The sequence below is a fragment of the Tubulanus polymorphus genome, chromosome 2, assembly GCF_964204645.1.
Source record: "Tubulanus polymorphus chromosome 2, tnTubPoly1.2, whole genome shotgun sequence".
NCBI lineage: Eukaryota > Metazoa > Nemertea > Palaeonemertea > Tubulaniformes > Tubulanidae > Tubulanus > Tubulanus polymorphus.
Window position 1 is genome coordinate 6,400,416 of NC_134026.1, and position 16,384 is coordinate 6,416,799.

The 16,384-nt window shown below is 37.1% G+C and overlaps 1 protein-coding gene across 3 annotated transcripts; it reads right to left on the reverse strand.

Moving 5' to 3' along the window:
• Positions 1-503: 503 nt before the first annotated feature.
• On the reverse strand, positions 504-8,478 carry LOC141900365 (uncharacterized). 3 transcript variants are annotated; one of them, XR_012618688.1, is made up of 10 exons: positions 8,164-8,478; positions 7,293-7,457; positions 6,655-6,824; positions 5,977-6,150; positions 5,640-5,764; positions 5,056-5,110; positions 4,344-4,592; positions 3,530-3,686; positions 2,592-2,754; positions 504-1,714 (listed from the first exon to the last, which is right to left on the reverse strand). XR_012618688.1 is itself a non-coding variant. In XM_074787225.1 (10 exons), the coding sequence occupies exons 1-9, from the start codon at positions 8,298-8,300 to the stop codon at positions 1,624-1,626; spliced, it is 1,329 nt and encodes a 442-aa protein (XP_074643326.1). In that variant the 5' UTR covers positions 8,301-8,478; the 3' UTR covers positions 504-1,479; positions 1,576-1,623. The 3 variants fall into 3 exon arrangements, 2 of the variants coding, with proteins under 2 accessions (XP_074643326.1, XP_074643325.1); XM_074787225.1 differs by lacking the exon at positions 3,530-3,686 and having other exon boundaries at positions 504-1,479; positions 1,576-1,714; XM_074787224.1 differs by lacking the exon at positions 3,530-3,686.
• Positions 8,479-16,384: the final 7,906 nt, after the last annotated feature.

Genomic DNA, 16,384 nt, shown 5'->3' on the forward strand with positions numbered 1-16,384 from the left:
GGTCGCATGCGGCATGGTTGCACAGGCCGTCTGAAGCATCTTTGTTAACAGTATCCCAGATACTTTAAAGATACTCGAAAGAAGATAAATTGTACCTAAGATGTGAATGCACTAATACTGTGGCACGTGGGTTACGTCTCGTAACCCGCATGCCACAGTAGGAATATTACGCTGTCGGGTTAGTTCACATATTCACCGTCAACGACATGTATAGAGGCAGCATCAGGCAGTCAAGTTGAAGCACTGTCGGCGTCGGGCCCTCGGACTAAATAAGTACGAGTAACTAGACAACACCCAAATTTGATCAAATATCTTTTTGTAACGCTTAGGTCGATGACCCTTTTCCACAAAAACTAGGTACTAGAAAAGTGGTAGATTAGATTTACCATTTTTGACAATCACTGTTGTGTAGGGCCAGATTCCCTATGTTCAATCACTGGAGCAGCCAGGAAGGACCTCGGAAAAATCCACAACAAAATAATACAATAATTAAGAGATATCAACATTTATTTAAACGCAACAGGATATAAACGATTTAGCAGCTTATAAAACTAAGGGTCAAGAAACCAACTTTTTAGTCAAACATGCATTCACTAAAAATAAATCTGTCTAGACTACTAGGCCTTTATTTAAACGTAATCAAAGTCCTTCACTAGACTAGAAATATATGGCAACATAGCACCATTACGAAATCAAAGAAAATGCTCAATATGATCGATTATGACTTTGATTATAGCTTGGGAGGTATCATTCGTCAAATAGTTACTCCAAGCTAGAACCACGAATATAGCTTTAATAAAATCACTTCATATGAAATTAGCTTTTTATATTGATATTATCATATCTCTCTACACTATGGAATCACATAAAATCTAGTAATCAGATTTAGTCATCAGAGGCAACAGTATATTTATTTATCATAGATAATAATAATAATTATAATAATAATACTAATATTCATTTTCACTTGAAATTGAAGAACAGTTGTAAGTTATATAGAACAGTTATAAAAAGTTACGATATCAGTGGTAGGACTGGTGTTCATCAAAAGTGAAATTACTTGTATAAGTATGAGTCACTTCATGGGAAGATCTACGGGGGTTTTAGTAAATCAGATAAAAGTTCTAAGCCATTAACCAAAGAAAGTGCAATCTATATATACATGCAGGGGCCAGTTGGACTGGTGGATAAATACCATAGCAACAATGCACTTTCAATTGTCACCATGTCAACTATCCACTGGTTAACTCTAACCAACTTTTGAGCAACTTGCCCAAGGTATCTGCCTGGACCCAGCTGCACCTGCTCAGACATTCCAATCTTCCGATATTTGCTTGTCGCACCAGACATTAGACATTTCAAATTCCAATACTGATCATCTTCAATTCAACTTACAATGACGAATGTCTCAAGAGGTGTGGCTCAGGGCTGCAGACTACATACGTGTCACATGAAGGCTTCATCAGAAATAATATAGCTCTTGAAAACATTATCATATATGGAAAACATAATATACATATCATAAATATACGTTTTCTCGATGATTTCTATAGCTTCTAACAAAAATAATCTCACCATAGAATACACCGAAAATATCTGTACTGTATACAAATGTATTCTAATTCACAATATCCTACATTCACCGTCATACTGCGAGGGTACTTCAACAAGTGAACCTTCAGCAGGTTCTGGGTAATATCTATCTAGGTAGACCCTACAAAAAAGAAAACAGACACGAATTAAAAATGCTCAGTAAAACATTACCTTGAATACGACTCAATGTTGAATGAGATAAAGTGAAAAGCAGCGGGAATCAAGCAGTTTGTCAACAGATTGAGTTATAAGATAGCGGATATCGAAGAAATTTGGTCTAAACTCATTCTTGAATTCTCTTCTGGCGGTTTGATATTGACCCTCTACTTTTTCTGGGATACCATAATCTGTGCAACTGATAGAAATTTCTGGTAGAGTAATTTGGAATCGATATTCCTAAACCGAAATACATACCGGTACGTTCAATCAGAAACTTAAACATTTTATTGCAATTATGAATATAACCAAAAATACATAAAAATCCTCTTTATGTTTTTTCGATATAACTCAGTATGTCAGTTATTAGTGGAGAATATGACTAATAGTTAGTAAGCCTCTGTATACAGAAAACATCATCACTTAAATCACATGGAAAAACAGTTAGATGTAACTAATGTACTGATAGAAATATAATCCGACACCTAGAATTTTTCAGTGAAAACACGCTCTTTGGTGCAATAAAACTAGTGAAACCTTGTTGCAAAGAACTTCAGGGGAAATCTCTTCGTGCGTTATATCCAGTATGAAATCATATTCTATTTGGGATAGGATTCTAAATTTGTAATAACCGATAAAATCGTTATATCCGAGGTCTTTATAACGAGGTTCCACTGTTAATATACCAACATGTAACACATCACAAAACAATACATGTATGCGTGTGAACAAAGAGGTGCGCAATGTAATTTGCATCATAAACCACAATGTACAATATACAGTTTATGCTGTTGCAGGGTAGGAGAGTTTTTTGAAGCGTATTAAGCTGTTTTAATTGCTACCTGATGAAATATATAAACTTGTATGGAACAAGATGAGTACTGTTCCCCGATCTTTGCCAGTACCATTCACCATCTAACGTAGAACTTTCAGCCCGACTGTCTCCATTTTTTATGTAATCGTGATGGAAAGGTCCACAAAACTCGGCACAAATTACATTGGCACCTACAGAATTTAGGGATGGTACACTAATTTACATTCACGACAAAAACTCAATTCTGGAGCCAGTTCCACGGTTCTCTCGAAGGTTAGATACGACTGTAGGGTAAAGACTACAGTAGACTTCGCTTGTCTCGAATCTCACAGGACCAACATATCTTCAACACAGTGCAAGTGAATTCTCGGGCAGTTTGAGCAACTATAGGTCCATCAATGCATTGGAGAATTTTGAATGATTTATCTCGCATTAAATGGTTATCGTCAATAATCCGTGACAAACGCAGTCTACTGTATTCTAGTCAAACTCGCTGCTTAAGTCATCATGGTTGTGATGATCATTACGTTGACTACCTATAAAAACTGCTGTATTAGTAAATCAAATTGCAAATACAAATTTGGACTCAAAAATAGTGATGACTTCAGTGACTTGTGACGATTCATTCTGATGACGATTACAGCGAGTTGAAAGCCACAACAGATCAAAACTAAAACTAAAACAAAATACCCTTTCTGTACATGGTTTATCTAAATACATGATATCTGATGAGTGACTCAGCGAAATCGACCGTACTGGAATATATATATATATATATATTCCAGTATGGTCGATATATATATATCGCTGTGGCCTTAAGACGGGTGGCGAGTTTGAACATGTGCAGTCTAGAACTGAGAACTGTGGAACTGGATCCTGAGGAGCTGATACTGAGATCGTGTCTGAAAATCCATATCCGTTTCATTACAACTATCAGTATGAGCTCCCCCGGTAAACAGGTGTTACCTGATTATATAAACTAATTTATGACATTCGGGAGTTGACGATTCATCTCGACCCGGGAACCATTCGCCGTTATCAGCGCTGACTTCTGCCACTGGATCATAACATTTTACGAGTTCGCGTTGAACTCCGAAAAACTCAGCGCAAAGAACGTTAGCTCCTGTGGACGAATTAGAAAACAACACACGGTCTGCCATCTACTGCATTCTGATCGATACTTATATCTATATATCTGCCTTAATAGACATGAACTTCAGAAATTCGTTGTTTTATGTAGAGAATCCCATAATAACAACGAAATATTTCCTTGAGCTAGCAGTTTATTCAACGTTTCGCCTACATTCTCGAAGTCATCTTCAGGAAATCAGTATTCCTGAAGATGACTATCAGGATATAGTCGAAACGTTGAATAAACTACTAGCTCAAGGAAACATTTTCCAAGTTTTTATCATTTTTTTCATTATTATTGTGGTAATCTCTACACATTATTGCCACAACACGGATATAGTGTTTATGGTTTTCATAGTTTTAGTTCAAAAATTGCCCAATTCTCCGTCTTCCGCTTGGCACAAAATGCTGATGAAAATTGTGAAAAGAGCAATTCAAAAAGTACTTCCGCAGGTGAAAAATCAGCTCTCCATGTTCGTATCGAATGCTTGTGGAGGGGAGTAGAAAATCAGCCAAATTTTGCATTCAACTTCTGGGCTCTTAATATCTTTGTTCATGAGATTACATGTGAATTTTCACATAAAAATCCCTACCGGTATTTCCATTGGCAATATTGACTGAAGTCTAATGACTAATATTTGATACCTACGTGTTGCGTTCAGCCATGATATTGCATATTTCATCAGTTGTATCATCGATTGATATTTAGTCGTATCCGAACCGCCCAGGTATCCCGGTACGAACGTTCTGTAACTCAGTCCCGGGTAGTGGTTGTTTTGAGGGTTTACCGTTGGATCTTGCGGTACGACGTACCCAACTCTCATGAAACGAACTCTTTCCTTTCCGTAAATCTTGTAGAAGTACGGATAGGTGGTGAATAGATTGTGGCCACTTTCTCCTGAAAGATGAAATCGTTGAAACCCTTTACCTTTTTTCATATTTTTCCCTGTTATTTAAACAAAATGCTTTCCATATTCACTGTGCTTGCCATGGAGCAGATTGCCTCATTAAACATTTTCCTACTCTAAGTAATGAGATGACCTGTCATTGCTCTGACTCCCCTGAAATTTGCATGAAAACTGCTTTGATATTGTCTCGGCGAAAATTAATTGGTCCCGCGTGTACAGTCAACAGATTTTAATTTAGTAGATCTTGCAGGATCAATCAATTCTTTCTGCGGTATGCGATTTCAGGGGCAGGGATGGTTTGTTATCACGATGAGCTAGAATGTGTAGATGTATTGTCAGACAGGACATGCGATCATTGGAGGAACTCAACTCAACTCGGCATGCTGTACCTTCATTTTAACTCAGTGAAAAAGGTTTTGAATGGGATATACACATTGTTGTTATTCAACTAACCCGACTCGGTGGAACTGACGTAGATTGTTTCGACTGTGTTTATATTCTTGATCGTCTGAAATATGAATTGTTCATAATATAGACTTCATATGTAACATTCTAGGGAACCTTCAACGCTAATGGAGCTGAAGAGGATTCCACTTGTGGCAATTGAGGATCCGCCAGATGTCGCTAGTAGAGTCAAACGCGTTCAATTCGGATAAGCTTAATACAGATTTCGATCAAAACCGGATTCCATGTACAGTCCACCTATGCATAAATGGATTTCTCATAAACTGGATGAATTCCATTGCTCCTGAATAATCCGAATCAAACAAGTTCCAATGTTACCTTGGTCTAATGCGAGCAATTCATTCTCAATTAATATCATATAAAGTTTTCACTGATGTAAATCAATTAGGCCTATCAATGAAACCAATCACTCAGTTCATCTTTGTCGAAACTCATACTATATTTTACTATATTTGAATTTGGGGCTCTAATCCAGTTCAGACTTGATTGTAAATGAACTAGTTTGGTTTTGACCGATGCCTGGGAGAGCATCCTGATGGTGTGGTTCAGTTGCGACTGTAACATGCATTTACCTTTCTGGTATCATTGCGTAACCAAGTCTGTAGAGCTGGTAACATACTACTGTATGACGTGTATTCAGGGGTTCCATGAAACACACCTCTTCCACACGTCTTATGAGGTACAAAATCTTGAATTCCTACAACAGATATTCATCAATTATTAATTGCGAAAAGTAAAACAAATAGGACAATCCAGACTATGACTTCGTAAACTTGGGTTTTAACGCGTCAAAATTTGAGAATTATTTTCGAGGAATTGGACTCTCCTGCAAGAAATTCCCAGTCACAAGATTTCAATGATTTCGTTTTTATAAACTGTCTTACCCTAACAGCTGAAATGAATATTTACCTACGTATTCATATTTCGGAGGACCAATTAAATAAAACACTCGAATAAACTGAAACAAATGTTGTTTATAAATATCTGGCCATGATGTCTGTTCCGTTGAAATGTTACCATCGAGGTGTTTCCAGATCTCTTTATCGATCTTCAATGTCACTGTATCAATACTAACTACACTGCCTGCAAATGATAACAATACAATACATATACAATATAGGCCTAACCTTAGACACAATGTATAAATCTGCTGCCTGTACCCTTCACCCCTTCAGATTGTCGGCTCTCTGTACCTGCAACCCCTCAGACTGTCTGCTGTCTGTACTCTGCACCCTCTCAGACAATCTGCTGCCTGTACTCCTTCAGACTGTCTGCTATCTATACCCTGCACCCCTCAGACAGTCTGCTGCCTGTACCCTGCACACCTTCAGACAGTCTGCTGCCTGTACCCTGCACACCTTCAGACTGTCTGCTGTCTGTACTCTTCACCCCCTCAGGCAGTCTGGACAATCACATTTATATGGGTCAATCTGATTATTAATTCCATTAATCCTGATAAAATGTCTTTTTGGGGTAAAAACGTAACTGTAAGGCCTAATTAAGTTTCAAATAAGAATGGCTTGAGTACAGACAAGAAGCCAATATGAGGAGGGAGCAGGCTACTACAGAGGTCATTGCGACGTTCACCTTCTAGTGGACGAGTTCTTAAACCTTCGTTGAATTCTTTGATGACTTCGTCGAGTCGAGGATACGACACGTATTCGTGACTAGAATTCAAATTGCGCGGTTTTAGATCTATGTATTGAAGCTGTAAAGGTGCCGAGGGTTTGAACGAGGGATCAATTGCAAACCATAATCTACAAAATAAAAACATAAATTCACAAATATTGATAGATGTTAATAGTTTGGAACCTGAACAGTCAATACCAGAAATACATAATCACTTTTGAAATGTTTTTGAGGACTTGCCAAAAATTTAAGGAGTTTCAAGGAATTTTAGAGCAACAGAAGATTCGAGATCCTTATAAATACTGAAAGTATGAACCCTGAAAGTTCACGTTTTAGTCCGCCACAGCTACAGAGGTCTGATACTGGGGGTGCAAGAGTACAATCGGGTGAGAATTAGGATCGGATCATTTTGAAATTAGTTGATTATGTACCCAAAGCTGACTGCCTCGGAATATGGCGTACCTAGAACAAACTACAGTAGACAGCGTTTACCTTGAAGTCAATTACAATACATACAAAAATTTTCTCACTCTGATTCATCATGATAACGACCCTGCTATGACCAAGAGCGCAGTTTACTGTATCAAACTACTAACCTCAATCCGTACACAATAGCAGCGTGAGAATCTCCGTATCTATAGTATAAACACCCATTATAAACATTACTGAGATTGGCACATTTTTTACTGATCGTTTGAACGTTTTTCAGAATGATATCGCTTCGAGTCAGTAGAAATTCATTCGCTCGTGCAATCAACAATCTACAACAAAACGAACAAAAAACAAGATTATAGTTAAGAAGTGTTAGAGTTTCAGCGCTTTATGAGTGACAGAAAAGGGAATAGTGGCTCGTACGTATCTGAGTTGCAGTAACTGCAAAAACTATAATGTTTTTTAATACATAATTGATTTTACAGTACCAACAACTCAGTAACCTGTCTGTGTCTGTGGTTTAGTTTCATGATCGGATAATTTCAAAAACTACCTTCCCTCATATAGCCTTACAGGCCTATACGATTATAAAAGCTTACCACCTACAATTAGGTAACTAAAGATAGATATGAGCCTCTATAATCATAACCTGTCTGTGGTTTAGTTTTACGATCGGATAATTTTCAAAAACCACAAAAGTATATGCCCATCCAATTATAAAGCTTACCACCCACGATAAGGTAAGTATCTACTATAATCACTGATAATGAGTGTTTGTTTGTTCTGGCTTTACGTCGCTTGGATCTTGATTTCCCAAGACTAACCCAATCGGATTATTCATTCAAACTCATGACAGGACCACGGTCTTTGAAGTGTTGCCCGCACACTGTAAGCAGCCAGTAGGACTCGAACCCGCTTGTCACTCAGCACTGAGTGATAGTGGATGCAACAGCATCACACCTTATCTCACATCTCGCTGAGCTACTGTCCGAGGCCGCTGGAAGAGGGTGACATGATACCTATTCTTCTGCTCACCTGAATTGTTCGAACGGTGCTCGTTTGATTTTATCGCTTCGATCCAGACATTTCGGCCAAAAATCGAAGAAGGTCAGTCTAACATCGGGTTGTACTACAGACTCGTACGAGGGTGGAGGTAAATTACATTCAGCCATCTAATCTTCCAAGCTTCAACGTCAATGTTCAGTTGTCGGGCTTCAGTGCCTCCTCTGACGTAAATGTCGATGTTCAGTCAACTCTCAATCCCATCTCCAGCTGGTGATGTTTCAATTCTATTCTGAACTCAGGAATTTCGGACGCTGGGCGCAATTTTCACTTTTTGACATTTTGATGTCTGTCTGCAGAGTTTCCAGAACCTGTCATGTCAGGTCTTAAGACCTGATATGACAGGTCTGACCTGTCATGTCAGGTCCCAAAAAAACCCAAACTCATGACAATATTTGACGAAACGGCGAAATATCTAGACATGTGCTAGACGAATGGAAGAACATTTTGAGTTGAATGAACATTCTGACCCGTCGTTAATATCGAAAATGATTCAACAATAACGATAAGGAAAATGTTCTGACAAATAATTAATTTGAAAGGTTGATTTATAAGAAGAAAATATTTATGTGTAAACTATGACTTATTTCTGTATTTAAGGGAAAAAAATAAGTTTTAATTTAGTAGATGAATTAATTAATGTAGAAGTAAGAGCACATTATATGAGAATATTTTCGCTAGATGAATCGAGGTCTTGATATTTCGTTTCCGCAATAAGACACTGAAAATTATCTGCTCACTATATCACAGTTCGGCAACACTCCTCACTGTCATCAGTCATGAAGTCTCACTATTTATATTCATTTTCTTTATGATGTACATGTAAAAGAGCCGAATGCAATATAGAAACTGATTTTATTGAGACTGATTTTAAATCTACTCATCAATTTAAAGCATGAAGTTTTTTTTCAATTTATACCAGTTTTAATGCAGACCTGTCACCTCAGGTCCCGAGAAGCTCTGCAAAATGGCGCGAGCTGCCGTGTGAGGTCTCACTTCATAATTATTGTTTTATAGTAACTTAAGATTACCTATATCCATGGTTAGCAATTTATATTATACTCTTTACTATAAAGAGACCATAAAAAATAAAGTTTTCCTTCATTTCATCAGTTTTAATGCAGACCTGTCACCACAGGTCCCGAGAAGCTCTGCAAAATGGCGCGAGCTGCCGTGTGAGGTCTCGCTTCATAATTATTGTTTTATAGTAACTTAAAATTAACTATATCCATGTTTAGCAATCTATATTATACTCTTTACTATAAAGAGACCATAAAAATTAAAGTTTTCCTTCATTTCATCAGTTTTAATGCAGACCTGTCACCACAGGTCCCGAAGGCTCTGCAAAATGGCGCGAGCTGCCGTGTGAGGTCTCGCTTCAAAATTATTGTTTTATAGTAACTTAAGATTACCTATATCCATGGTTAGCAATTTAATATTATATTCATTACTATAAAGATACCATAAAAAGTGAAGTTTTTTCCATTTCATCAGTTTTAATGCAGACCTGTCACCACAGGTCCCGAAGACTCTGCAAAATGGCGCGAGCTGCCGTGTGAGGTCTCGCTTCAAAATTATTGTTTTATAGTAACTTAAGATTACCTATATCCATGGTTAGCAATTTAATATTATATTCATTGCTATAAAGAGACCATAAAAATTAAAGTTTTCCTTCATTTCATCAGTTTTAATGCAGACCTGTCACCACAGGTCCCGAGAAGCTCTGCAAAATGGCGCGAGCTGCCGTGTGAGGTCTCGCTTCATAATTATTGTTTTATAGTAACTTAAGATTAACTATGTCCATGTTTAGCAATCTATATTATACTCTTTACTATAATAGAGACCATAAAAATTAAAGTTTTCCTTCATTTCATCAGTTTTAATGCAGACCTGTCACCACAGGTCCCGAGAAGCTCTGCAAAATGGCGCGAGCTGCCGTGTGAGGTCTCGCTTCATAATTATTGTGTTATAGTAACTTAAGATTAACTATGTCCATGTTTAGCAATCTATATTATACTCTTTACTATAATAGAGACCATAAAAATTAAAGTTTTCCTTCATTTCATCAGTTTTAACGCAGACCTGTCACCACAGGTCCCGAGAAGCTCTGCAAAAAGGCGCGAGCTGCCGTGTGAGGTCTCGCTTCATAATTATTGTTTTATAGTAACTTAAGATTAACTATATCCATGTTTAGCAATCTATATTATACTCTTTACTATAAAGAGACCATAAAAATTAAAGTTTTCCTTCATTTCATCAGTTTTAACGCAGACCTGTCACCACAGGTCCCGAGAAGCTCTGCAAAATGGCGCGAGCTGCCGTGTGAGGTCTCGCTGCATAATTATTGTTTTATAGTAACTTAAGATTAATTCTATCCATGGTTACCAATTTATATTATACTCTTTACTATAAAGAGACCATAAAAATTAAAGTTTTCCTTCATTTCATCAGTTTTAATGCAGACCTGTCACCACAGGTCCCGAAGGCTCTGCAAAATGGCGCGAGCTGCCGTGTGAGGTCTCGCTTCAAAATTATTGTTTTATAGTAACTTAAGATTAACTATGTCCATGTTTAGCAATCTATATTATACTCTTTACTATAATAGAGACCATAAAAATTAAAGTTTTCCTTCATTTCATCAGTTTTAATGCAGACCTGTCACCACAGGTCCCGAAGACTCTGCAAAATGGTGCGAGCTGCCGTGTGAGGTCTCGCTTCAAAATTATTGTTTCATAGTAACTTAAGATTACCTATATCCATGGTTAGCAGTTTAATATTATATTCATTGCTATAAAGAGACCATAAAAATTAAAGTTTTCCTTCATTTCATCAGTTTTAATGCAGACCTGTCACCACAGGTCCCGAGAAGCTCTGCAAAATGGCGCGAGCTGCCGTGTGAGGTCTCGCTTCATAATTATTGTTTTATAGTAACTTAAGATTACCTATATCCATGGTTAGCAATTTATATTATATTCATTACTATAAAGATACCATAAAAAGTGAAGTTTTTTACATTTCATCAGTTTTAATGCAGACCTGTCACCACAGGTCCCGAGAAGCTCTGCAAAATGGCACGAGCTGCCGTGTGAGGTCTCGCTTCAAAATTATTGTTTTATAGTTACTTAAGATTAATTCTATCCATGGTTACCAATTTATATTATACTCTTTACTATAAAGAGACCATAAAAATTAAAGTTTTTCTTCATTTCATCAGTTTTAATGCAGACCTGTCACCACAGGTCCCGAAGCTCTGCAAAATGGCGCGCGTTGCCGTGTGAGGCCTCACTAATTAATCAGTGTTATGTCTAATTTATCTATGTCAACTTATAAGCTTGGACTGAAATGTTTTTGAATTGTATGTACACTTGGTTAATTAATTATATTGCGAGTAATTAATAATAATATATAATAATATAGGGCCTAATCTTAATGATTGTTATTAATACTGATTATGATTACAAGGCACTACTGGTATCATTTTGCCTGATCTTGATATTTTTATGTTTCGTGTTACAAAAAAATAAATTAATTGTAAACAATTCGTTCAATGTTCTCCAATAATTCACAATCATTCCATCTTTATTATTATAAGGCGATATAGTTCAACAACTTTTTATAAACGGACAAACATAAATTCTTAAATGAATTTATAACACATCATAGTTTGTTTTTTGTTTTTGAATAATATATTCAGAAAGCACTACGATATGTTCTATGTGTTCTTATCGGCTATCATTTGTTCTAAATCCGCGCCTTTCATATCTTCTAATCGTCTATCATCGGTTCAGTCATTACGATTTTCATTTTAGCAAATCGACCTGTCACCTGAGGTCCCACCTGTCATGTCAGGTCTTGGGCCCTGACATGACAGGTTCTGGAAACTCTGCAGACAGACCTAAATGTTTCACTTCCGGGTTTCATCATACTAATTACCAACAGATACCGAGGGAAAATCATGACCGTACTCGCTTGCCGGCGCTGGACAATCAAGGGACAATCGATAAAAAGCTTTTAAAACGAAAATAAGACTTTTCTATAATTAACTTTGACCAAAATCAAAAATGGGATAAGAGTAAATTGGAACAAGAAACGAAACTCTAATATGAACTTTCCTAAATTTACATGATGATGTACCGTTTAGTCCAGTATCAAAATTAAAGAAAACAATTTGTTTTTTTTCAAATTATGAGTGTTAAGCATGAAGTTTTTGGCAGAATTTCAGAGGATCGGTGCTCCAAGTATTTAAAAAAGCTTAATATGTCTCGATCCCCTCAATTAAATCAAGGAATTTTTTTAAATGAAAATCTGTCTATTGGTGGGATTCCGTGATCAGTATGAATGATGATTAATCATGAATACATGGTATTGGTGGGTTTCCCCCAATGACGCAAATAGACCGCTTTCCTCGTTCTAGAATTTAAGAAAAAAAACAGGCGTTGGCTTATAAACTGATAAATTAGGAAGCTGTTGGGAATCAAGTAATTCATTTCATTCATGGCCTTATTAAAGTTCCTCCACTATATTGTTCAGCTGACTACTGGCGCGTATTCAACCCGGCGGTGGTACCTTTCATAATGTAAATCCATTCAACAATAGAGACACAATTGCGGTTTTTCAGAGTTGTTGATATCATTTATACGCGCTATTGAATACGTCACCGGCTGACCACGGTGTACACAAGCATAGGCCATTCATCTCAGCTCTCTCACACTGTGAACATGCTACCGTGGATTCTCCTCCTGGCGATCTTCGCTGCGCTCCCGCTCCTGCTCCGGTTCCTGCTTCCTGAGGAACGACGTCTTTATGTTTTATGTGTTACTGTTCGTCTCTGTGCTGTCCTGTACTGTTCCGTGTTTATTAATCCGTTTTATTTTTCAGGTTTTAACGCATTTTATTTTTCAGGGCTGATTTCTCTGTCGAATTTCAATGTTTTCTGGAACAAAACTAACGTCCGAAAGCGTCAGCTCTCCGTCGCCGGTCACGTGTCGAGGATGTCAGACAAAGAGCCGGTCAGGAAATGGCTGCCCTCTACACGCCCTCACACGGAACACGGAAACCAGAATGACGAGGCCTCACTCTCCCCACCTATCTACAGAGTGTGCTGGGTGATGTCAATGACGGGCAAGTCGGTCCGAATGCACTGGTTAAAAATGGAGTGGTAAAGCTGGACTGTCTACTAGTATTCATTGATTCCTTTTCAGGAATTGCTTCGGGCAAAGATTTAGTCTTGTCTTCCTTTGCGTTCTAGCATTCATTGATTCCTTTTAAGGGATTGCTTCGGGCAGGGATTAATTTCCCTGACTTCCTTTGAGTGTTAGTATTCATTGATTCCCTGTGGGTTGCTTCGGGCATGGATTAAGTCTTGTCTTCCTTTGAGTGCTAGTGTGGGCAATCCAGTTGCGCTGCCCTATTTTTGGCTTGGGCAATTTGATAGGTTTGTCAGTTACTGACGTCACCCGGCACACTCTGTCGGTAAATGGTGAAAGTAAGGCGTCGTCATCCTGGTTTTCGTGTTCTGTGTGAGGGCGTGTAGAGGGCAGTATATTCCTGGCTGGCTCTTTGTCTGGTGTTCTCGGCACGTGACCGGCGACGGAGAGCTGAAAAGCTTTCGGACATTAGTTTTGTTCTTTAGCAAGGAGTATTTTTATCTGGAACTGCGGATTGTGTTTTTATGTTTAAATATTGTAATAAATATTTTGCCAGGTCATTTGTAGCTAAGAAAACATATTTGTAGATTTTTCCTATGTCCATTAATGGATCTCACCCTTAGTCTTTGTCACTTTTACCCGGATACCGTTTTGGCAGCTCAAGTAGGCTGTCTTGTTTATTGAGTATTTTGTCTACCTAGCGAACTGGCACTATTTTTGAATAAGTGATGTAATAGCAATATAAACAATTCTCAACTCACCTGCCCTCGCAACTAGTTTAGCTCTCATCAGGTAATTAGTGTCTTAATATGTCATTAAGATTTGGATGAACCAATCGCTAGAAGTTTTGGTCACTAATTTCTTGATGGGAGTGTCTTAATCAACTTGGTTTTTGGCAGCACAGATTTGATCACTCTGTGCCTGCTATCCAACTGATTAAGACGTAAAATAAACTGGTATTAACACATAAATTCAATCGTTTGAATTTTCAGGTGAGTTACATCCATTTTTCATAGTTAAATCTTATATATGTTTTGGCATAAATGTGTACCTAGGCTTAGCTGAGAAATCAGACCTTTATGTAACACGTACATTTGGTACTGAGAGTCAATTTTTATAGATTAGGTATTTAATCTAAAATGACGGCTAATGATTATTTGTTTGTAGAAATAGGCCTTTGTATTAAGTATGTAGTTAAAGAAAAGTCATTGTAGGACAATCTCAGTTACGATCTGATGAAGTATGAGTAATCAAGTAGTATAATATTCGATTCTATTCTGTGTATACTGTAACTAATTATCATAAGACTCTGTGCCTGCTATCCAACTGATTAAGACGTAAAATAAACTGGTATTAACACATAAATTCAATCGTTTGAATTTTCAGTTTTGTAAAATTGGCAACGCGCAAAAAGTCCGTTGCTAAAGTTCCGTACCAGGTTTTCATCGCTCTTCTCTTTTTTTTTCATTTCAGGACTCCCAAGATGAAGAAGAAGATGCTGAAGGTGACTGCAACGAAGACGATGCCAAAAAAGGAACACTGAACTCGGCAATATTGAAAGTTAAGTTGATACACATGTAAATTACGATGTTTGATACAGAAAGGATTGTGTAACTACAGAATATCATTCTTTTGCTCATTTCAGTTAAACCTAATCTGGAAAGGCTTGATACAACCTAAAATCTACCCACCAGAAGTGCCCACAAAAGACTCCACCTTGAATAAACCAACCACCGAAAGACCTGCCGCAACTGAACCTGGCAGTCTTGACCTTATTCTGCATAAGCAACAGGAATGCATACATACTGGGACATAAAGCTAAGTTGATTTTTCATACCTGGAGCAAATTGCATAGGCACTGGAGAGGATAGAGACGCTGGTCAAGCTCGGCATCTCCGCACTACTTTATTGAGGCTCTGTGGCCGGTATATTGTTGATAGTAAAATGAAATATAACTAGAGCAATGATTGCTTATTTACACTATTAGACGAAATCAATGAGTGAGGTCCCTTATAAATATAGGCCTACTTTGGCCGATAATTAAAATGAAGATTGGTCAGTTATTAATTCAGATTTTTTCAAGTATGTACAATTAAGGTAAATTCAATATCTTATGTGACATTTGAAATTTTTCGAATGTACCGTAGATATTTCAGGCCTCATATGACTATTGTTTAACTGACAATCAAGATATAGAGATAGGACAATTTACTAATTAACCAATCGCTTAGATATTAGCAATCATTCAATATCTTAAAATGTTTCACGAGAAATTCTTCTGGTGTAGATATTTTAGGGCCCCGTATACATTGAGGCTGGCTTTACTTGTAAAGATATATATCAATTAAACTTTATCGTCGGTTAATAGATTTTTTTTACAAATAGTATATTGATACATTTATTCATATCTATTATTTATATTTACATTATAACATTCAGGCACTTTACAGTATATATTATGTGCTGCTTTACCCATTGCATTAATGGATTTCTCAGCGGAAAGATATATAAAATAGTGTATAGGGCTAGATCTGGTGTAATATGGGGAAAACTATGGACTGTGGATCATTTAGAAACTATGATTACGTCTCAGCACTTTGACAAATCTAGAATGAAACAAAGCTTAAATTGATTCAAATCATTCCCCAGAGCCATACTAAATGCCTTGTTTTGCGTTATAATTATCATATATATAGCTAGGACAAATTGCTCATTAACAAATGGCTTAGATATCCACAATTAAGATTCCACAATCAATATTTCATGTAAGATCAAAAACTATACGTAATACAGGTCCATTATATAAATGTCGTTAAACTGACAATTTAAATATAGCTGATATATGTATGAGCACATCTGAATCAGTCTCATCGACTGATCAGTACTTGCATCTCAAACTGCCGGACTTACGGCGACTCTTCAATATTGCCAAAATTTACCGAAACCTAACTGATTCAAATAATATCTAAAAGCATTACTGTGTGTCAAGTGATGCATAATACATATAGTTTAACTGACAATTAGAATATAGCTTGAATTACTCATTA